A 22,963-nucleotide genomic window follows, 5' to 3' on the forward strand; every position below is an offset into this window, starting at 1 on the left:
CCGACCCCCGATCCTGCAGCTGGAGAGCAAACCCACCCACTCCCTGAGATCTCACCAGCCACAGCACCCCTAAACCCACCCCCTGATCCTGCAGCTGGAGAGCAAATGCACCCACCCCGGGGGATCCTGCCAGCCCTGTTGGAAGATGGTTATGTTTAGGGCCCTGATCCTAAAGACACTTGGGCATGTGCTTAACTTCACTACATTAGCAATCCCACTGAAACTACTCACACTAGTAGAATTAAGCAGGTAAATAGGTGTTTGCAGGATCAGGGCCCCACACAAGTAATTTAGATTTTTATGTATATAAACTGTAGTCAGGAAAGAGCCAAACAACTCAGCAAACCCTCATTAATGCATATGTAAATTACCTGAAAGTTAACTCAGCCGGGTTACCCATCCTGTATTGTTATGCTAGGGACAGGCAGCTTCAGTTTGGCCCCAAACTTCAGTTGTGGGTTACACAGCTTTCAGAAGGCCTAACAGAAACAGGAAATGTTACCATCATTTCTTTATACATTCCAATGAAACCATTTGATTTTTAAACAAATATTTCTCTCTTGCAGCGTTTCAAAAACAAACACTTGTACTAAGAGTCTAAAAGTGACATTACATAACTGGATTATATTGTCCATCTGGCAGAAATGCAAAATGGAAACAAAGTATAAACAATGACATCCAAACTGGGTTTGAAAAATTACTTCTTTTGTATTAATCCAAGGTCTGATCCTTGTAGTCAGATCCCTGGGCATACACAGAGACCATTGCAGGATTGGTGAAAATTGACTGAAATGGGGGTATGACATATTGCACCAGGGAAAAATCTTCCCCAAAGTACTAACTAGAAACACAGGTCAAGAAATAACCTGATTTATCTTATTCTGCTCCCAGGATTCTCTACTGCGAGGTGCCAGCTCTCTGGTCCCACCAGCAAAACCTCTAAGCATGACAACAGATACATTGAGTTAAATGGGATTACTCACACAAGTACATTTAAACAAGTGTGTCAGTATTTACAGGATTGGGTCCAAAATATGTTTTTTGGTGCCTAGTTTTAAATTCCCAATCCCAAATCAGAAAATGTTGGCTTCTATATATAATGTCTGTGTACAAATATCTTTCTCTGGCCACACAAAGAGATATATGTATATATGTAGCTATACAGACTCAGATATAGTGTATATTATACAGCACATCCCCTTCCATTTGTAAAAAGACATGAAAACAGTTTTAAATTCTGCCAGCTGCTGTAAAGGACACCCTCAATTTAATGATGTTTCATTTGGCTTTTCAGCTAGATTTACAGCGTTGCTGCTTTTTATTATATTTTAAATTGTTGTGTGTATCCAGAACACCTCTGGGGATATTTTATAAATAACATTATTATTAATTATCATTACTATTATTACAGCATTACAATCTCTCTTTTCCTCTGCCAAGACCTGCTCCCCAGAGATGGTTCAAAGCAAGATGTGTTTTGTCTTGTTTTTGTTTGTCCTGACTTATGTAGCTAGTCAGGCTCTTCAAAGCAGGGAACATGTTTTTTAATGTACAGTCCTGATTCACAGACAAATCTGCAGTCCGATATAAGCGTTGTAAGAACAATCATATTTTTTCTCTCAGTCACAGTAAATTATTCAGCAAGTGAAGTTTTGATGCTCCCCGGGCAAGAAATACAGAATGAATGAACAGCTGTTTCTGCTTTCTGTGCTGTAAGAATGAGAAAAGTTAAACAAAACCATAACTCTACTCACATGAGTAAAATTATGCAAATACACAAAGCCCTTTTTCTGCAACGTGAATGGACCCTGTCCCCATACAGATCTCATAGAAGGACCGGAATATATGTCACTAAACTATCATGACAGAGAGGGAGAGAAGAAACAGGGAGCCAGCCAAGGGCTTCTAATACCCTTATTTCCTGTCTTTAAAGGGATGTGGCCAACTGAGGTTTCCAAATTATTTTTAAAAAATTCCAGCCGACTTGAAATAGTATGTCCTGAATGTTTCTTTACTAAACATTTGTAAAAGCGGATCTGCACTCCGCTTGACGTTTGTAACAGGTCTAATCATCATAGGTCATTTCAACCAGCGGGAAATTGACTATTTACCTGAGTGTACAAGGGAGACAACAGAAACAGACTGTACACAAAGTGCTGTCCAATGCAAACAAGGGGAAAACGGGGAAAAGAGAGGGAAATAATTTGTATCCCTAACTTCTTTCAATTCTAGTAACCTGGGGTGTTGCCTGTAACTAGTGAAGGTGCAACAATTTCAGACACAAATGTGAATGTTAAATAGATGGTGCTATGGTTGTAGTGATATAGTCAAACAAACAAACAAACACGTTAGCAGGACCGTTAATGATACTCTAGTGACATCTAGTGGCTACATGCAGCAATTAATTTGCGTTTACAGCCCAAGCATTAAGGCAACCTGAAATGCAATACCAATGACCATACATTTCTGAGTTGAGCTGGCAAAACACAGTGCCTCCTTAACTCTCCCACTTGTGCCTAGAGACTGCACAGGTCTGGCTATACCATTTGTGAAGACACAAGCTGCCAGAAAAGGGAAGGTGCAGTTGTGGAGAGCTAGGACAGGAAGGAGTAGCCACAGAGAAATAAGCAGAGAGGGGCAAAGGGGATCCGTTGGTGACTCAGTAGGGGGAGAGGTCAGTAGGAAGGTAATATGAAGAAATTAAACATACATTATCAATATGTCAGTATTTGTAAATGACCATAAGAGTATTTTACTATTACAGAAGGATCCAAACCAAAATCCCAGAGCCAAGCAACCCCGACTGGGAGATTAGGATCTGGAGAAAGTAAAACAAAGATGCAAAGAATCCTGTGGCACCTTATAGACTAACAGACGTTTTGGAGCATGAGCTTTCATGAGTGAATACCCAATTAATCAGATGCATGTAGTGGAAATTTCCAGGGGCAGGTATATATATGCAAGCAAGCCAGAGATAATGAGGTTAGTTCAATTGCATCTGATGAAGTGGGTATTCACCCACGAAAGCTCATGCTCCAAAACGTCTGTTAGTCTATAAGGTGCCACAGGATTCTTTGATGCTTTTACAGATCCAGACTAACACAGCTACCCCTCTGATACTTAAAACAAAGATTTCTGCCTGTCATTTTATCCAAATGAAATTGAGGGGGATCAATGGCCACAAAAGGGGGCCAGACTGGAGATGAAACGAAGATATCCAAAACCAGGGAAATGTTCAGGTTGTTTGGTTTTGGATTTGTTTTTTTTTTAGGTAGCAGTGGCTAAATCACCATGATCCCATAGATTAAAAGCAGATGCATAAGAGAATTTACCATGGAACTTAAAGAAAAGAAAAACACCCTGATGGACCTGATTTTCGAAAAGACAGAAGTCCAGGGGCATGTGGAGAAAATGTGTATGCAAATACAAGCCTGATTTTCATACAAAATGCACAAATGGATATTACAGCAAGTAGGTGTTCGGTATCATGAGCAGTTCACAGGGACTGCAGGTGCACCTTAGGTGAGAAATTGGCCCTAAGCTTCTACCCTTTTGAATATCAAGCCCAATGTTCTTTTCCCTCCTTTTCCTTTAGTCTTCCTATTTCCTACTTTTCCTCCCATACCCTGCTGCATCCTGTTTTCCTTGTTGTTTTCCCTCAAACTATTTTTCATCCTTTGTGTCTCCATTACTAGGTCCTCTGAAACCCTTTCTTCCAGATGTCCTTATTTTGTGATTCAAGTTTTTCCCCTTATCCATCTATTTTTACCTCCAGGGTACATCTTCACTGGTGATGGGGGTCACAGCACTGTTGCAAGTGACAATAACCTTTTGGAGAATAAGGAGGTAACAATCAGAGATTGTCTCCATCCCATGTGGATGAGCTGGTAGGTTGCAAGTAGGTTTTGATTTTTTTCATGCAGCTGGACAGCTGTTAGTCCCTGCTCCAACTTCTGTGTGATGGCTGCACCAGCATCCAGCATTTCAAAGGCAACTTGCTTGTAGTATTACTGGAGGTGATTTTGCCCAAGACCCTGGGAACAGGAGGGAGCAGTGAAGCAGTTAAAAGCTTAGGTCCTGAGAACAGCACAAGCTGCAGGATGAGCCTATGGGTTTGTATACACTGGGAAATTGACTGGGAACAGCTGTTGTGAAATAAGCTATTCTGCAATAAAAATAATTTTGTTTTGGAATAATGTGCCCTCATCATTCCGAATTAAAGCGACTTTTATTCCAGAACAGAATGTCCACACAGGAAGCTATTCTGGAATCACTATTGAGGAACAACTTAGTCTGCAATAACTATTTCCCTGTATAGACAAGCCCTACATCTGTGGATTCACTGCACCCACTGACAACTAATGCCTCTGATCATGCAACGCTTTGTTTCTTAAATAAAAACGAATTTGATTCCAAAAGACTCTTTAGTTTTTAATTTTGTGTTACCCCCAGCTCAGAACTGCAAAAGCCCACCATAAAGGGGAGTGGATTTTCCATGGCATCTGGACATCAGAGAACAACAGGGCCTCTTCCAAGAAAGGGACACTCTTCAAACAGTTAAGCCTTTGACATAAACTTATTGTATTCTGACACTTCTCTCATTTGGTAGCTCTTAATCTTACGGGTTCCAGACATGGTACATTTGTGGTTTTTATTTTTATAACTGGATCTTGACTGCAGTCCAGAATATGGATGAGCTTGCGCCTTGAAAAGTCATATACCAAATCTGCAGACAAAGGGACAAGTTCTGCTCTCTTATATGGTAGAATGGGAGTAACCACGTTGATTTCAACGCCATTATTCTGGATTTTTGTCAGGGTAACTGAGAACAGATCTGGGCACCAGATGCTAAAATCAGCGCTAACAGGGCAGAGTATCTGCATGCTCCAGTTTGCTTACAGTTAGTTACACATTACCTCTTTTCAACATGGATCTGTCAAAACAACAGGCTACAAAATGCTGGCCAAATTCACTGCAGTCTGAGGTGTAAACCTACTGAAGACAATGATGTTACACTATGGGATAATGTGACCCACTACTTTTTTTTTTCTAACTGGTGTTGCAACATCGATAAAATCACTACTCACCTGGCAATCTGCTGTCACAATTCAGGGGTAGCAGCACCTTTCAGCCCTCGCAGTCTCAGAGTGCAACCCCTCCAGGTGACAGGTCACAAGCTTTTACCTCTCTGGGGTGGGATTCTTCCTCCACTCTTCAGATCGGAACCCTGTTTACCAACCATGATTAGTGAATTCAGCTGCCCTGCAAGAATTCCTTTCAGGGCTGTGACCAGTGCGTGAATACAGGGACATAAACCAGCCTTTCCAAAATCAAAGCATTGTTTAATCTCAACAGTATAACAAGGCATAACAAGAAGAGGGTTTTCAACCCAATGAACAGTCTACACATCTGTCTCACCTAAAGTTTAGGTAGGCCTTACCATAACCCACGCACGCACTGCTGGGGTTGGGGACAGTCTTTTTCACCCCATTTTTATTCACCCCAATATTTTTTGTTCCAGTTTTCCCACTGGGATTCCCCTCTCCTCAGTGCCCACCCAGGGGTGGAGAACTCAATATGGTCGAAGGTAAAGGGAGTGACACCTGTATTACTATTGACAGTGGTGTTATCTGAAATTTATGGTCTCCCTTTCTGTGCACGTGCAAGACAGCTTCTGCTGGAATTAACTCTTGGTTATCACGTAGATAACCAACAACATAACAATCAAACTAGCAGATGGAATATTAATAGATGGTTATAGGCAACTTCCACATCCTTGACACCAGCCAACAGTCTCTGAGTGTTGAGTTTCTTAAAATTCCTGCATGCACATCAAACTGTACTCCTCTGCTGGTCATTTTCCTGAGCAGGGAGCAGATTGAAATTTACAAAGACTCACTCCCTGGACTCTATCTTAACTTGGGGGATGAGGGGCGAGATCCTAGGAAGACCCGCAATAAAATATGCCGGGTTTTCCCTTTCTATCAAAGGACTGGGATGACATGTGTCTCTTCCATCTCTTCAGTCCACTGCCTTCCCTAATGGGCTATGGTGAAGATTTTCACACCTGGGTACCTACAGTTAGACACCTAATTTCCTTTTCAGCCTGATTTTCAAAGGTGGTGAGCAATTGTATCTGCAATTGACTTCAGTGGGAGCTGAATCAGCTATTATTCATCTGCCTAAATATTAATTTAGGAACCTGACTTAGATCCAGGCATTTGAAAATGTTGTCCTGACTTTCCTCCTTGTCAAAGACATTCCCCCAGGTATGAGAGGCCAGCCTCGACAGGTGACAAGCATCTGCAGCTTCCTTAAGTAAGGGAAAACTCTCACTAACTATGTAAAGAACAGTGCTAAACACAGGCCCAAGCTCATTTCCGTTTAAGCCACTGGGCAAGCTCCCATGGATTTAGTGGGAACAGGGTTATGCTCTATATTTTTAAACTACAGATCATTATTCTTTCCCCCTCTTTCGGAGCCTAACAAAAGAGTTTGGGGGATTAGAAAAGAAAACTCTTTGGAGTACACCACGAAGAACCATCTTTTTGTACTGCATTTATACAGAGCCTTGCACAATGGGGTCCTGGTCCGTGACTAGGGCTTCTAGGCAATACAAATAATAAACAATAATCAATTTGCAGGTGCTGAGTCCCCTCCACTACCACTGAAGTCAGGGGACTTGGGACACCCCAGAATCAGGCCCTCCCATGCCATATGTGCCTAAGGTTTCACCATGGTAGGTAAACTAATCTCACGGTTATGACTAGGCCCCTACCAATTCACGCTCCATATTGGCCTATTTCACAGCCATAGGATTTTAAAAATTGTAAATTTAATAATTTCAGCTACTTAAACCTGAAATTTCACTTCTTGTCATTGTAGGGGGTCCTGACCCAAAAAGGAGTTGTGGGGAGTCACAAGGTTATTGGGGGAGGTTATGGTGCTGCTACCCTTGCTTCTGCGCAGCTGCTGGCAGCGCTGCCTTCAGAGCAGGGCAGCTGGAGAGCGGTGGCTGCTGGCTGGGATCCCAGCTCTGAAGGCAGAGCCGCTGCCAGCAGCAGCATAGATTAGATGTAAGGATGGCATGGTATGGTACTGCCACCCTGCGCTGCTGCCTGCCAAGCCGGGCCCTCAGTCAGCAGCCGCCACTCTGGCCAACCAGCTCTGAAGGCAGCAGTACAGAAATAAGGGTGGCATGGTATGGCATTGCCACCCTTACCTCTGGGCTGCTGCTGGTGGGGCACTGCCTTCAGAGCTGGGGACCCATCCAGCACCCACAGAAAACGCCACCCCCCACAGAATTCCTGTGTTTCCCTGCAGAAAACGTCACGGAAGCAAAGGGAAGCCATGTGTGTCAAGGAAGCAAAGAGAAGCCATGTGTGTGTGTGTGGGACACCATGTGCGCAGCTTTTTTGGCGGGTTGCCCTCCAGACAAAGGCAAGGCATGTGGGGGCGCACAGAGTTACGTGCCACTGCCTGCCCCTCTCATTTCTGCATAGGGTGACCAGACAGCAAGTGTGACAAATCGGGACAGGAGTGGGGGTAATAGGAGCCTATTTAAGAAAAAGACCTGAAAATCAGCAGGCTTCCTATTTTCTGTGAAACAGTGAGTGCCCCCAGTGGGGCTGGGTAAGAGGGGTGGGGGAAATGAGGGAAAGGGGGTTGAGGGGGAGAGGCAGTGGGGAAGGAAGGGGGTGGAAAAGGGAAGAGGGAGGGGAAGGTCTGAGTGAGGGGAGGGCGATGGAGAAGAAAAGGGGATTGGGGAATCACAGGGAGAAGCGGGAGCCCGGCAGAAGCTGGGTCTCCCCCGTTAAGCAGGCCTATTGAACCCTCACCCTGACAAGCCCTACCCCCTACCCCTGAACCTTTCCGACAAGGCCCCGTCACCCAGACCCCCACCCCACTGAACGCCAACCCCATCAAGCCCCATTCCCCCAGCATCCAGACCCCTCCACTGAACCCCCACACTCAGATCCCCCCGCCATGCCCCATCTCCCCACATCGACCTCCTGCTGATCCCCAACCACCATCACCTGGATCCCCTGAAGAGTCCCATTGCCCCTCCACCCAGAACCCCTCAACGAGCCCTTGTGCATCCAGATCTCCCACTGAGCCGCCCACACCCAGATTGCCCCACACAGAAACCGCTCATCTCATACCTGGATTCCCCCTCTCTCCCCCAGTAAGCCCCTTCATACTTGGATCCTGCTGGGCTGAGCCTGCCCCGCTACACTTGGGGTGCCTGGCACAGAGGGGCAGGGCCACAGGGTATTTCTGGGGGAGGCTCAGCCCTTGCACAGTGTCAGGGTCAGGTGCATCCTCACTGCCAAGTCCCCATATCGGGGGAGGTGGCAGCTGCAGGGTGATCTCCTACCTCAATGCAGCCAGTGGCCTGTGCTCCCCACTGCCATGCTGGAGCCACATTTATTTATTGACAAAATTTGCAGAATTTTTAAATATTGAGGGCAGAATTTTTAATTTTTTTGCACCAAAATTTTTATTTTTTGGCACAGAATTCCCTCAGGAGTAACATGTGGCTGTGGTCAGGGCTGAATACCCCTGAGAAGAGGGTTTTTCTCAATGTGCCTGGGCAGGTGTGATTCAAAGCCCTTGGAAGCCCTGAAAGTGCTTAAAATGGTCTGAAAATAGTGGGAGGTCTATCATATCCCTAGGCAAAGTCGCTTTCCATGCACTTTGATACAGACAACCCACAATTTGTATACACGTATAATCGCTCTGCAATGTTGATCTCATTACTCTAGTTATACAAATTTTCTGTTAGTTTTTAACAAGGGAACAGGGCTCATACAAATGATTAAAATAATTTTTAATTTAGAGGATGAGGAGCTGCGGGGTGCAGTGAGATTCAGTGAGGTCGGGGGCATCCCTAGAGCTGGGGTTCAGCAGCAATAGTCAGTGGGGATGGAGGGCATTCTCTGAGGCTGAGAGGGTCTCTCTGAGGTTGGGGTGCAGTGACAGTCAGGGGGATGGGGATCTCTCTGGGGTTGGGGTGCAGTGACAGCTGGGGGATTCGGGGGTCTCTCTAGGACTGGGGTGTATTGACAGTCAAGGGGGCTGAGGGTCTCTCTGAGGTTGGGGTGCAGTGACAGTCCAGGGGACAGGGGTCTCTCTGGGGTTAGGGTGCAGTGACAGCCAAGGGGGCTGAGGGTCTCTCTAGGGTTGTGGTGCAGTGACAGCAAAGGGGGATGGAGGTCTTTCTAGGGTTGGGGTGCAGTGACAGCCAGGGGGACAGGGGTCTCTCTAGGGTTGGGGTTCAGTGACAGCCGGGGGGCTGAGGATCTCCCTAGGGTTGGGGTTCAGTGACAGCCGGGGGCTGAGGATCTCCCTAGGGTTGGGGTTCAGTGACAGCAAAGGGGGATGGGGGTCTCTGAGGTTGGGGTGCAGTGACAGTCAGGGGGATGGGGAACTCTCTGGGGTTGAGGTGCAGTGACAGCTGGGGGAATGGAGGGTCTCTCTAGATTGGTGTGCAGTGACAGCCAAGGGGGCTGAACGGTCTCTCTGAGGTTGGGGTGCAGTGACAGCCAGGGACAGGGGTCTCTCTGGGTTAGGGGTGCAAATGACCAGCCAGGGGGCTGAGGGTCTCTCAGGGTGTGGTGCAGTGACAGTCAGGGGATGGGGGTCTCTCTTGGAGGGTGCAGTACAGCAAAGGGGGTGGGTCTCTCTAAAGGTGTGGTGCGTGACAGCAAGGGGGGATGGGGTCCTTCTAGGGTTGGGGTGCAGTGAAAGCCAGGGGGACAAGGGGGGGGGGGCAGGGGGAACAGGGGTTCCTCTAGGGTTGGGGTTCCAGTGACAACGGAGGGCTTAGGACTCCTAGGGTGGGTCATGAAGCCGGGGGCGGGGTCTCCCTAGTTTGGGGGTTCAGTGACAGCTGGATGATGGGTGTCTCCTAGGGTGGGGGCAGTGAACCCGGAGGGCTTGGGGGTCTTTCTCTAGGGTTGGTGCAGTGACAGCTGGGTGATGGGGGTCTCTCTGGGGTGATGTGTGGGAGCCGGGGGGCTGCGGTCTCTCTGAGGTTCAGGGAGCCAGTGACAGCACGGGGTGGGGGATCCTCTGGGGTTGGGCTGCGTGACAGCTGTCTGGCGGGACTGGGCGGTCTCTCAGAGGGAGGTGTAACAGTCAGGGGGCTGGGGTCTCTCTGAGGTGGGGTGCTAGTGAACGTCCGGGAGGTCTCTCTGGGTTTATGGGTGGCAGTGACAGCCACGGGGGCTGGGTCGAGGGGCACGGGCTGGGCTCTCTGGGTTGTGGGCAAGTGACAGCAACGCGGGGCGTGGATTCTCTCTAGGGTTGGGGTTGAGTACAGCCAGGGGAATGGGTCTCTCTGGGTTGTGGGTTGCAGTGACAGCTTGGGGGCTGGGATGTCCCGTGGGGTGGGGTTCAGTGACAGCCGGGCCGGGTGAGGAATCCCCGGGTGGGGTTCGAGTGGACAGCAACGGGGACTGGGGGTCTCTGTGGTGGGGTGCAGTGACAGTCACGGGGGTGGGGACTCTGCGGTGGTGGTCAGTGAAGCTCGGGCATGGGGGAGTCGTCTAGGATTGGGGTCAGTGACAGCCCAGGGGGCCGCTGGTTGGGGTGCAGTGACGCCGGGGAATGCTGGGTCTCTGTGGGGTTGGGGTGCAGGCAGTGGGGGGGGGGGCTGGGGTCTCTGCGGGGGGTTGGGTGCAGGCAGCCGGGGAACTGCGGTCTCGCTCGGTTGGATGGCAGTACGCCGGGGGGGCTGGGGGTCTCTCTGGGTTGGGGTGGCAGTGACAGCCGGGGGCTGGGGGTCTCTCTGGGGTTGGGGTGCAGTGACAGCCGGGGGGCGGGGGTCTCTGCGGTTGGGGTGCAGTGACAGCCGGGGGGCTGGGGGTCTCTGCGGGGTTGGGGTGCAGTGACAGATCTCTGGTGGTCACGGCGCCTGCCCGGAGCCGGGGAACTAGGATGGGCGCCTGCAGGCCGGGGCGGGCGGGACCTTCCCCCACGTGGCCAGGTCGGGCTCGGCGGCTCCCCGCCGCGGAGCCTCCCCCACGTGGCCGGACCCTCCTGGGGGGATCTCCCGGGGCTGGTGGGGTTCGCGGCCCGGGGACCCCCGCTCCAACTGCTCCCCTCCCCGCCTCTAGCTCTGACGGAGCCGGGGAGGGAGGTGCCGGTGTCAGGGGCGGGCAAGCGGCGGAGGCTCCCGGCTGCGGTTATATAAACCCGGCCGCCCGACTCTCATTCCTTCCCCGGCCATGGAGGGAGCCCCCGTCCTCGCCGCCGCGACGCGCCCAGGCCAGCCCGCCTCGCTGCGGGGAAGTTGCCTGCGGAGGCTCCGCAGCCTCCTGCCCGTGGGCGCCTGGCAGGAGACCCAGGAGCTGGCCAAGATCGCGGGGCCGGTGGTAAGGAGGGGGCCTACCCCGGGGGCTCTCGCCCAGGGGCTGGGGACGGGAGATCTGCGGCTCTGAGCAGCCACAGGGGGGCGCTGGTTGGGGGGGGTGCCTGGTTGGGGGTCCCCCTAAAGAGTAGTGGGGCTGGGGCAGGAAAGAGGTGAAGGAGTTAGGCGGTATCCGGATGGGGATTTCCTGGAAGGAGCGGGGGGGCTAGAGTGGAGCTGATGTGGGGTGAGCTGAGGGAAATTGGGGTCTGGTTGAGTTCTCTCTCTCTCAAGGAGTTGGGGGGACTGCAGTGGTTAAAGTCACCCCCAAACCAGGACAGGGAAAGCTCACCGTTTTGCTGGCTGTCCGTGTCTGTCTTGGCATCCCCTGGTAAAGCAGGCTGTGTCCTCCTGTGATGGAGGCAGAGAATGCGACTTGGGAAGCAACATCCACAGGGAATCAGTTGCTGAAAGATGATCCTGAAGCTTACAGTTTCCCCCTAAAAGAAACAGTGAGTGTGAAGAAATGTGCAAGTCTGACATGCCTTAAAAAGGCCAGTTTTACTGGATTGAAAGATAAAAGTATCTTCGCCTTTGAAAGGCTGTGGGTTAAATTCTTGTTGTTACACTGGTATCACTTGCTGTCTGCCAGAACTGCCCTGTCTTATCACTGCTTAAATGATCCATGATTTAGTTCAATGGTCAAGGCTCCTTGGCAAACCAAGAAATAAAAAAATCAATGTTTGTGTTACTACTGGGTCCAAAGATCAGACTTGTGCCTAGTACAGTTGCCTTAGGATCCAGGTGCAAAGAACATTCAAGTTACTTTCTTGGACCAAGCCAAGAACTGAGGGCTTGGTTTTCTGCAGACTGATGCACAAGTCACAGACCTGGTCCTGGGTCAGCAACACTCCTTGAGGGGAAGGAAGTTCCTTGTGGTTTTCATCACCAACCCCAGGGACTAAGCAGCATCAGTTGGCTTCCTAGGAAATTGCCCTACCTGGATCCATCTTGCCTCATCACAACAGTAATGGCAAGGATGTAAATCCTCTAGTAATATCCCTTCTGCAGCCTTTTCTTTAGCTTGGCCAGTCACATGTTTCTCCTTTCCTCATGGCATCAATCACCCAGAACCCTTTGGGTTGCTTCCAGGGGTGGCTCTAGACATTTCGCTGCCCCAAGCACAGCGGCATGCTGTGGGGGGCGCTCTGCCAGTCACCTGGAGGGCGGCAGGCAAGGAGCCTTCGGGGGCATATCTGTGGAGAGTCCGCTGGTCCTGCAGCTCCACAGTGGACCCTCCGCAGGCACGCCTGCGGGAGGTCCACCAGAGCCACGGGACCAGTGGACCCTCCACAGACATGCCGCTGAAGGCTGGCTGCCTGCCTGCCGCCCTCCCGGTGACTGGCAGAGCGCCCCCTGCGGCATGCCACCCCAAGCACGCGCTTGGTGTGCTGGGGCCTGGAGCTGCCCTTGGTTGCTTCTGCTCTTTGCCCTGTCTCAAGGGGATCCCAGGGTCAGTTGCCTCATTTCCTCTCTTGTTGACCGTTCCTTAAAAACCAGTGATAGACGAGGGTACATTCTGGCTGATGCCAAATAGGCCTTCAGGTTCCCGGGTCTCTTCTGCTCCCTAGGGCTGCCTTTGGGACTGGGGCCCTGTTCTGTCATTCTCTCCCTTTCGTACTGACCCAGGCTAACCACTCTTTGTCCTTTCTGCCCTAGAAGAAATGTGTGACTAGGATTCCATCCTCTCCTGAAGTTGTTCTTGGGCCAACATCGGCACTGTTGGAAGATGAGGTGTTATGAGAGGGAAGATGAGAATGTTGCTTTAAGAGAGGAGTGACAGTCTGGCACCAGACTGGAGCTTGAGAAACATGGATTCAATTTCAGACTCTGCTGCAAATGTTCCTATGTGACTTTAGACAAGTCATTTAGCTTGGCAACCACAATCGGAGGTAGATTTTCAAGCACCATGAGTGCTGAGTTCTTCTGAAAGTCTGGCCCTTACTTTCTCTTGTGCCTCCTTTCCTGTTTGTAAAATAGAGATAACACTTCCTTTGTCCATCTGGTCTTATTTAGATTGGAATCTCTTTGGGGCTAGGACTCTCTCTCACTGTTTAGACAATGCGTAGCACAATAGGATTCCCAGCCTCTGCTGAGGACTCAAGGCCCTGCTGTAACGAAAGCAAAAAGAGATGGGGCCTGAACCAATCCCGTGGATCCAAACTCCCTTGAACTTTGGCATGTGTGAAACCTAGACCCGAATCTTGTGACTTGAGGCAGGCTCTTGTGTTTATCTGGCAAATCGACATTAACTGAAAATCTTCACCGAGGCACAATTGTCTTATTCACTGTCTTCTGAGACGTTTCAGAGCAAGTGGTGGAGGGGGTGTGCGTGTGTGTGTCAAACAGTAGTTGAGTCCAACACTGCGCCTCCACAACTTCCGAACACTGGCCTTTGTTTTTGTTGTGGCATGTGCCTCGCCGACTTGTGTTCCCAGAGTTATTCTAGGCCCCCTCTTAGCACAAACATTGCAACAATTAAGTGCAAAACTCAGAGGCTATGTTAAAACCAGGCTCCACATTTAGCCGAAAAGAACAAATGTACATTTTCAAGCAAGCTCCTGCACAGACATGTGGCTTGGATGCTGCTGAGGGCAGGGATGTATCCCCAGGGAGATTATTCACTGCATGGCTGGGGTTCTTCATTAGTTTGAACTCAATAAGTCCTGCTGGAAGTCTTCCATCATGAGTGGGGTTTCATCCTTGGGGAGCTAGCTGAGAAGTCCCCCTCCTAAACAAGTGGATTATGGGAGATTCACAGAGAAACAGGCCTTGTGCTTCTGTTCTAGGTACTGTCTCTCTGGCCTTTTAGGAGTCTGGCTCTTGCAGGTACTGTGTTGCCAGAGGCTTCCCATGGGGTAAAGGGAGATTGGTGGCTTCCAAATTGCAGATTTACGAACAAAGGCCCAGGAGTACAATCCTGTCATAATCTTCCCCTTTCTCTCAGCCCTGTCTCTCTGCCTGGATTCTGTACCGCACTGGGCATCCACAGAGGGACTTCCAGTGGGCTAGGGGAGAGTGGGTGCCAATGGTGTGGTGGCAGTCCTCCATCTTTCAGCCCTATCACATGCTCTCCAGGCCAAGAACTAGGGTATTGCTGCCTCCTCCAGCCATGGGGTGGACAATATGGTAGTTAGGTGGTAGTTAATAGTCCCATGAGTAGTTATAACACTTGGTGCAATCTTTTTGCCCTCTCCTCTGTAGATACATTTACCTCCTGGAGCAAAAGCTTATAGAGTTTAAATCCCAGAGAAGAGAGATCTGCCAGGCGATAGCCTAGAACAGTGGTTCCCAACCTTTCCAGACTACTTTACCCCTTTCAGGAGTCTGATTTGTCCTGTGTACCCCTAAATTTCACCTCACTTAAACTACTTGCTTACAAAATCAGACAAATATACACAAGTGTCACAGCACACTTGCTGAAAAATTGCTTACTCTCTCATTTTTATCATACAATAATAACATAAATCAATTGAAATATTATTTTACTTACATTTCAGTGTGTAGTACATAGAACAATATAAAGAAGTCACGGTATGAAATTTTAGTTTGGACTGACTTTGCTAGTGGTTTCTACGTAGTCTGTTGTAAAACTAGGCAAATACCTAGATGAGTTGATGTACCCCCTGGAAGACCTCCGCGTACCCCCCGGGGTACACGTACCCCTGCTTGAGAACAACTGGACTAGAACAGACACACTGCCCCCTGGGGCAAGGGCAGGCAACAGCAAGCTTTAAAAACCTCTCAGCACCTGACGGGTTTTCCAATTGTCGCTTTGTCGTGCCAGACTGTAAGCTCTTTAGGTCAGGAACTCTCTCTTACAGTGTATGTGCAGAGCCTAGGGCAGTGGAGCTGTGTAGTAGGAAGAGAGCCTGAGGCATAAGCTCGTGTGTCAGGGGTCTGGTATGAGGCCTAAAGCTTTACTACTTTAGTTCAGGGCTTAGGCTTCTTACCAGGCCTCTGACAAGGGCTCGTGTCTCAGGCTCTATTCCTACTATACTAAGTATTACTGTAATATATAAACACACATGCAAACACATCAAACTGGTTTTAAGTATTACTGTAACACTAACATACGGACAAAATCAAACTGACTTTATTCTGAGATTAATTCTAAAGTATTTCATTTGCATGCACTGGTTTATGAAATACCCTCCCCACTGTTCCAACCTAACCCCATGTCTGACTGGCTTCCTTCCTTTCCACCCCAGTTCCTAGCCCAGTTGTTGATCTTCCTGATCAGCGTGGTGAGCTCTATATTCTGTGGCCATCTGGGAAAAGCAGAGCTAGATGCTGTGACACTTGCTGTATCCGTACGTATTATTCTGTTTCCCCTCTAATTAAACATTTCAGCTGTGGGATGGATAGATTCAGATCAGTGATTTAAAGCACTAGTTTTGATCCATATTTCAATCTGCAAGCAGGAAACCTCTGTGAAAATAATCTATTTTAATCTTGTTTTGCATTGTACTTTTGTAGTTAATTTTTTGAAAGAAAGGCTTATTCTCATTAGTTAGTAACCATTAAATGTGTTGATTTGGAACTAAATACAGCCCTTTCACTAAATTTGGTGCTTCTCCTTGGCAACAAGAGGATATGATATTATCTATACACAAGTTTGGAAGCCTAAAAAAATAGGCACAGAAACCACCACTGCACCTCCATCCAGTTGAGGGAAAAAATACAGCTGTTCTTTTTCTGAGCTTGCCTGGGAGCCTGAGCTTCCTCCTTCCCTGATCGGTTGCTTTGTCTCTTTGTGCTCTCATCTCCAGGTTATCAATGTTACCGGCATCTCAGTCGGCTCTGGCTTAGCATCGGCATGCGACACCCTAATGTCCCAGGTGGGGAACTGCCCTATGGCCGGCTCGTTTACTTCTTCCCTTTGGTTGTGTCTTCCGCCTGCAGAGGTTTTCCTTCTGGGGAAGCAGGGGCAAGGAGGGTTGAGAACTGACAATCATCATCTCACCCTTCCATTCGTCTGCTTCACGGCCCGTTTGCTCCTCCGAGCACATCTCCTCCCCCCTGTTGCTGCAGATCCTGGGGGGCTTCCCCCACCAAATGTAGGCCGTTAGCAATGTATGGGGCTGATCCAAATCCTTTGAGGTTAAGAGACTCCTATTGGCATTGGTGAATCTTGGTCTGGCCCATATGTAATTTGTTGACAGTCCCTGCTGACCGTACCATCTCTGACCCTGGTGACAAGGCTGGAGCCTTTTTATAAAGTCTTGCACTGCAGCAAGGTCAGTTAAATGACCTCCCCTTCCCCCGCTCCATTTATCTAACCCAGAGGCCCTCAATCTGTGGGGCACAAAGGAACATTCGGGGGGGGGAGGCAGCTGGGGCCCGGGCCAGCCCCTATGAGGGGGCTGGGAGGGAGAGCCACCCAGCCTGGCTGCTGGCCCCGTGCCCCGGCTGTGGCTGAAACCTTGGCCTCCTTACCTATCTGCATCCCCCTTCCCGGAGCCACGGCCCCACTCCTGGCCCTTGGGGGGGCTGGAGGGGAGCACAGACAAGGGTAAGGGGGGCAGAATGAGGTAAAAAGTTTGGGGACCACTGATCTAACCGTATTTCCTCATACACCTCTTGCCACGGATAACTCACCTCTTGGCAACACTTCTCTTCCCCAGACATATGGCGGTAAGAACATGAAGCGGGTGGGGACCATCCTGCAGCGTGGCACCCTCATCCTGCTGCTTTGCTGCTTCCCCTGCTGGGCTCTCTTCGTCAACACTGAGCAGATCCTGCTGCTCTTCAGACAGGACCCGGAAGTCTCCAGGTCCTTCATGATATCTAATCCGGTCCTGTCCCTGCCTCTCAGCAGTTCAGGCTCTGCCCCCATTCCGACTCCCCTGTTGGTCCCGACGACCACTCCAGCATAGTCAGCAGGCCCTTCCGTGATTGTGGAGTCCACATCAGGACTCAAGGAGACCCTGTGTGGTGACAACAGGCCCCACAAGCCCTGTTTAGTCAGTCTGGGAGCCAAAGAACTAGACTTGCCTCCCTTAGCAGATCAGCAGAGACTCTGTGCCCCTCTGTCCCTTCCAGGTCATGACTGAGTCAGCTTGCTGAGATAGGAGCACCTACATTGCTGATGCCCTGCTACACCTGCTCTCTGCATTGAGAGGACTGCTGTCACCAGGGCTTTCACTCCAGCATTCTTCTCCAGCACCGGATTAACAGAGAGCTGTTTAGACTCATACAATTTTCCAAGTCACTTACCTTATAGTGTGTGTCCCCTACTTGTCTCTGTGTGCAAGGAACCCCGGAATGCTGGTGGATTACCAGGCAAAGACATACAGTACAAAGCGGAGGGGGATTTTGGGCGCACACTTGCTTGGTTTGGTTCTTCTCTTACTGTACTGTTAACTGGATGGAAATCTTATTGTTTTTCCAGGTTAACCCAGATTTACGTGATGATCTTTATCCCAGCCCTTCCTGTAAGTTGTAGCTAAGGTTATTGTGGACTTTACTCCTCTGAGTAATGGGATGTGCTCCCTGCTCTGCAGAGCAGGAGAGGCCTGTGTGACTTATGGAGTTTTGACAATGTGCCCCACTTTATCTTAATCTTTTAATACAGAGGTGCTGCCCCCCAAGACTGCAGGTTCTACCGTGCAACCTTCCCTCTTGTCACTCAGACTGAGCATTGCATGCTGGAATCTGTAGTTTTTGCAGACAGCATCTCTGTATATTAAATTATCTCCCAGGAGCATTGGGACCTAATGTCTCCATGGGCGATAGAGGCACCTGCAATCTGCTTGATTTCGCACACATTAGTAGCTGCCAGGCACATGGCAAGGGGTCAGAACAGGCCTGGGTTGGACAAAGTGCCTTCCTGGCCATCTAAGTAACGCGTTCTACTAGATGTGTTCTGGGGCTTTGGAGCACAGGCTGTTCATAGGTCATGCTCTGTCTACTTTCTCTGAGGCTGTTGGGTTCCTTCATCCTGAATAGCAAGGCCCAGGATGTGTGTCTGCAGTTCGGAGACCATCACCTTGTCCCTGTGTGAGAGATGTTCAGTACTCAACTGAGGAAAGGGCACTGCTCCAAACAGCAGGAGAGCGAGATACCCAGCCAGTGAGGGGGAGAAGGGAAAACAAATGGCTGAACTTTGCTACCATTAAGGGCTCAGCAGCTGAACTAGAAGGATTAAAACAAAGCAGGGTGTAGGGACCTGCTGCAGTGTATTTGGTCATGTCACAGTGCTTTGGAGAGGGAGTTGGGGTAATTGAAGAAGAGAAGAATCTTGTTGTCTGTGACCTTAATTGTAACCAACGCCTGCCCTAGGACTGACAGTGGGGTGTCTAATCCCTGGACCCCCACTAAGTTATGGTAAAAAGCAATTTGTGGGAAGCCCTGTATGTCCTCAAGGTGACTCTAATGAAATGGAACCTAACTCTGTCTTGCAGGCAGCGTTTCTGTACCAGTTGCAGACAAGATATTTACAAAGCCAGGTAGGGCTCCTGTTAGTTGTATAACTAGTTGGACTGTGGGACACAGATTGAAACGTGTCTTTCCGACCATCGCAAAAGCAGAAGATCACAGCTTATTCCCTCCCTGCGGGAGGCATAGCCTGGGAAACACAGCAGAGGATTTGTCCCCTATAGTGGTGGGAGCGCAATGTTTCCTGGCACTCGCTGTCCCTCTTCCAAAGTCAGCTGCTTTGGTGAGCTCCAGAGGGAGCTGTTGAGGCCTCGTTGGCTGGAGAGATGAGTCTGTCTGATACAGGGTCTTCGAGGGGTGGAGAGAGAGAGCAGGTGATGACAGGCCCATTCCCATCCCCGTCCGCTTAGGAACTTTGTGCACTAAGCATTGATTTGGCCTCCCAAATGGCAGGTTCTGCTGCCTTCAGGTATCCTCTTCGCCTTCAGCATTATCTTGCCTTTAGCTGGACCTGGCTGAAAACTCTGGTCAGGAGATATCAGTCTGGCTGCCTCCTAGGGCCCTGTAGGTGGCTTAAGTCCCTCCCAAATGATACTGTTATACTTAGAAATGGCTTCTGGGTTCCTAAACTGGTCCAGGAGTTGGGGGTCTGGCTGTGGCTCTTGGGAAACTCTTTCCAAAGACATTCGCTCTCCCTTTCAGGCAATCATCTTGCCTCAGGTCGTGACGGGTGTTGCAGCCAATCTCCTTAACGTGGCCATGAATGCCTTCTTCTTGTATGCACTGAAGCTGGGAGTAGTGTGAGTATGAACGGGGCCAGAGACTCCTGGTCGCTGGGTTTTAGCAAAGATCCTGGGACCTGCCCAGCCCAGGGCTGCTGTTCTCTCATGGATGTTCCCTGACTTGGTAGTGCTGGTCTCTGTCCTCGGGTGCACCCAGCCTGTAGAGAATTGAATCAGCCATGATTGGCAATGGAAACACCTCTTTGGCATCACTATTATTGAGGGTCGTGTGCTTCTGGCAGGCCATCATGGTGCTACACTTCATCACGGGTGAGTCCATTCAGTCCAGGGCAGTGACATGTATGCTTACCAAGATATGTGACAGGATTGCACACGCGAGTGTCTTGTTGAGCTGAGTTATGGTTTAACTAGGGGTTACCACTCAGCATGCAGATGTATTGGGAAAGCTGCAACTGAGAGAGCCAGGACTAGAACTGCAGGTGGGTTCTGCATATCACTCTCAGTGCATTACCAGAGTGGTGTGCAAAAGCTTCCCCTGCCTCAAGACTGATAAAATGCCGGCTTAACCTGTTCTTTGAATCCATGCAGAGTAAATACATGGGGGTGGGGGAGGAATGATGCCCAGTTTAATAGAGACATGCCCCTTGTAACCTTTCAACTTCTCTCTGCAGGGGCTCTGCCTGGTCCAACACTGTTTCCCAATACACCCAGGCTATTCTCCTCTTCCTATATGTGTGGTGGAAGAAAATACATGTCAAGACCTGGGGAGGTAGCGTTGGTAGTCTTGTTATGTTACTTGTCTGATCCCGTGGCTGTTTGAACAGAGGGGAGCATGGCCTTGGTTTCTGATGCCTCGGAAGACAGCCCTGTAGATTATATATTCAAGGTGTAAACGTGCTAGCTGCTGCCAGAGGATTTCCCCTCCACCTCTTCATCTGAGACTCATGCACAGTGCATGGAGCATGGGGGGGATTGTGGCCTCCGGCTCATGCCTAAGCATGGCCCTGAGTTCAGTCACTTGAAGCACATTACACCAGTGCATGGGACTGCAGAAATGGCTGGATTAGGGCCCATGGAGTTCTACTGTGGGACTCATGGCTGCTCTCCTCTGTCATGCTGAGCTGCCGCGTGTGGAGATTACAATTCCAGCGCCCTGCGGGGACCGAGGGAGGCAGTTACTCCACCTTCCTTATCCCTCCCTGCTTGTTGTTGCAGGCTGGACCAGGGAATGTCTCCAGGAGTGGGGGTCTTTCATTCAGCTGGCCGTGCCCAGCATGCTCATGAAGTGTATTGAATGGTGGACCTTTGAGATCGGGAGCTTTCTTGCAGGTGAAAGAGCCCTCTACGAATGCCTGTTCCCTTCTCCACGTTAGCAGGGGTCTCCTGTTGTTCGTGCTGTTTTGGGGACTACCCCAGGTGGCTGAGCAAACCTTCTTGGTGCCCCCAGAGGTAACTCCAGCCTGTCATCCTCTCCTGGGTTTGGTAGGCTGATCCTCCACGGCTGCTGTCAGATCACAGCCCATTAATGTCTTCCCCCAGGAGTGAGGGTCTCTTTCCATTCTTGTTTGCAGAACAAAAGCTGTGCCTCTTTCCTAGGTGTGATCAGCGTGGTAGAGCTGGGAGCACAGTCAGTGATCTACGAACTGTTCACTGCAGCATACATGGTAAGAGCTCGAGCTTGTGAAACACGCTTTGTGTCTGGATCGAGAACTCGACGGTCCCAAGACTGGAATAGCAAGTGGCACTACAAGATGGAGGAGGGTTGGCAGAGCCATGGCAGAGAGCAGAAGACTGGCATAGCAGCGGCTGCTGCCTGTTGAGGCTCAGATGTATTGGCGAACCTGGGGCTTATGGTGGGTGGTTCCAAGGTCTGGAATGGCAGGGGCTTTTTAATGCACCTCAGGACTGAGGTGCATTGGCAGAACTGACGTGGGAGGCACTATAGGTCTGGAATAAGAGGGTGCTGCCTCTGATTGGTGCATTGAAGAAGCTAGCCTCTGCCGGTCACACTTCTCTTATGTCTGTGCTATTACTTTAATAATCATGGATGCTAAACCCAGCAGGAAAATTCTTTAAATCAGTGACAACTTGCTGCATTTCCAGTATGCTGCGGTACTTACCCCAGGGCACAGATAGCTTGGGAGGGTCATAGACAATATGAAGAGGTGACAGGGTGCAAGTTATGCTGGTTTGTACTGATCCTTCCTGCAAGAGGGGAGCTAGATTGCTGTAGACTCTGCCAGCCGTTGGCATCCTGTCATGATCATGGCCAAACAGACCCCAACCACAAACACATGGTTTCATCTGTTTCTTCATGCTTAGGTGCCACTGGGCTTCAGCGTGGCTGCTACGGTCAGAGTTGGCAACGCCTTGGGAGCGGGCAATGCAGAGCAGGCAAAGTCATCATGTAGAACAGCTCTGCTGTGCACAGGTGGGCAGGTTCTCTCTCCAGTGCCTGCTGGAGTGAGGTTTTCCTGGTGGCTCTTAAGCGGACAGCACCAAGAGGAGAAAAATTCCTTCCCTGTTAACTACTCTGTTAAAAGGAAATTAAGCCTTTGTCACCATTGGTAACTCTGTGTAATATCAGTTTACAGCTGATTAAACTAGATTGGTCTCTCTTCACAGCCGCTTCCCCTGTCTGGGTCTAACCAAGCAGCACAGGGCTTGAGCAGTGGGGCAGTGCTCCAGCACAGAAGAGAACTCCTTAAATTAAGGGGGATGGGAGAAAATCCTCTCACTGTTCAAAAAAAAATTAAAGGGCAGATTTTCAAAAGGGTGATGGATGCAAAACTGCAGCAAGATTTTTTTAATTTGGGGGTTGGGGGAGGAATTTGCCGTTGTTCAACTGTTTTGAAAATCTGACCCTAAAACCTTTCTGCTGATACTAGATTTTGTACCCTACCCCAGACAGATTTTTTAATAAAGCCTAAATTACAGCCATTTGTTCCAATCTATTAACAATATGAGCTAAGCACTTTAAAATCCCCATCCCTGAGAATTTACAAGCTATAGTCTCCCTTTTAAACTTGATATTATACCTGTACTGGATGTTGCTGTGACGGAGATACATGTAGGGCTGGAAGAGACCTGATAGGTCATCTAGTCTACTCCATATGCAGAGGTAGGACTAAGTTCTCTAGACTCTCTGACAGGTGTTTGTCTAACCTGCCTTAAAAACCTCCAATGATGGAGATTCCACAACTTCTCTAGGCAATTTGTTCCAGTGCTTAACTTCTCTGACAGTTAGAAAGATTTTCCTAATGTCCAACCTCAATTTTAGGGCTGTCAATTAATTTCATTAACTCAAGCGATTTAACTCAAAAAATTAATCGTGATTAATTGCAGTTTTAATTGCACTGTTAAACAATAGAATACCAGTTGAAATGTATTAAATATTTTGGATGTTTTTCTACATTTTCATATATAT

The 22,963-nt window shown here is 49.4% G+C and overlaps 2 protein-coding genes across 2 annotated transcripts in view; one reads left to right on the plus strand and one right to left on the minus strand.

Annotated features, from left to right (window-relative positions):
- Positions 1–11,835, minus strand: part of NXN (nucleoredoxin) — a 114,190-nt gene extending 102,355 nt beyond the window's left edge. The window contains exon 1 of the mRNA XM_032785425.2: positions 11,706–11,835. Coding sequence (XP_032641316.1) covers positions 11,706–11,738 — 33 coding nt within the window. The 5' untranslated portion in view covers positions 11,739–11,835. The remainder of the gene's footprint in view (positions 1–11,705) is intronic.
- The window catches only part of LOC116827668 (multidrug and toxin extrusion protein 2-like), an 18,017-nt gene continuing 6,285 nt past the window's right edge, over positions 11,232–22,963 (plus strand). The window contains exons 1-11 of the mRNA XM_032785416.2: positions 11,232–11,378; positions 15,625–15,726; positions 16,186–16,254; positions 17,041–17,189; positions 17,808–17,850; positions 18,820–18,864; positions 19,496–19,593; positions 20,208–20,305; positions 20,752–20,865; positions 21,133–21,200; positions 21,859–21,967. Coding sequence (XP_032641307.1) covers positions 11,232–11,378; positions 15,625–15,726; positions 16,186–16,254; positions 17,041–17,189; positions 17,808–17,850; positions 18,820–18,864; positions 19,496–19,593; positions 20,208–20,305; positions 20,752–20,865; positions 21,133–21,200; positions 21,859–21,967 — 1,042 coding nt within the window. The remainder of the gene's footprint in view (positions 11,379–15,624; positions 15,727–16,185; positions 16,255–17,040; positions 17,190–17,807; positions 17,851–18,819; positions 18,865–19,495; positions 19,594–20,207; positions 20,306–20,751; positions 20,866–21,132; positions 21,201–21,858; positions 21,968–22,963) is intronic.

Source organism: Chelonoidis abingdonii, chromosome 20 (genome assembly GCF_003597395.2).
Source record: "Chelonoidis abingdonii isolate Lonesome George chromosome 20, CheloAbing_2.0, whole genome shotgun sequence".
In the NCBI taxonomy this organism is placed as follows: Eukaryota; Metazoa; Chordata; order Testudines; family Testudinidae; genus Chelonoidis; species Chelonoidis abingdonii.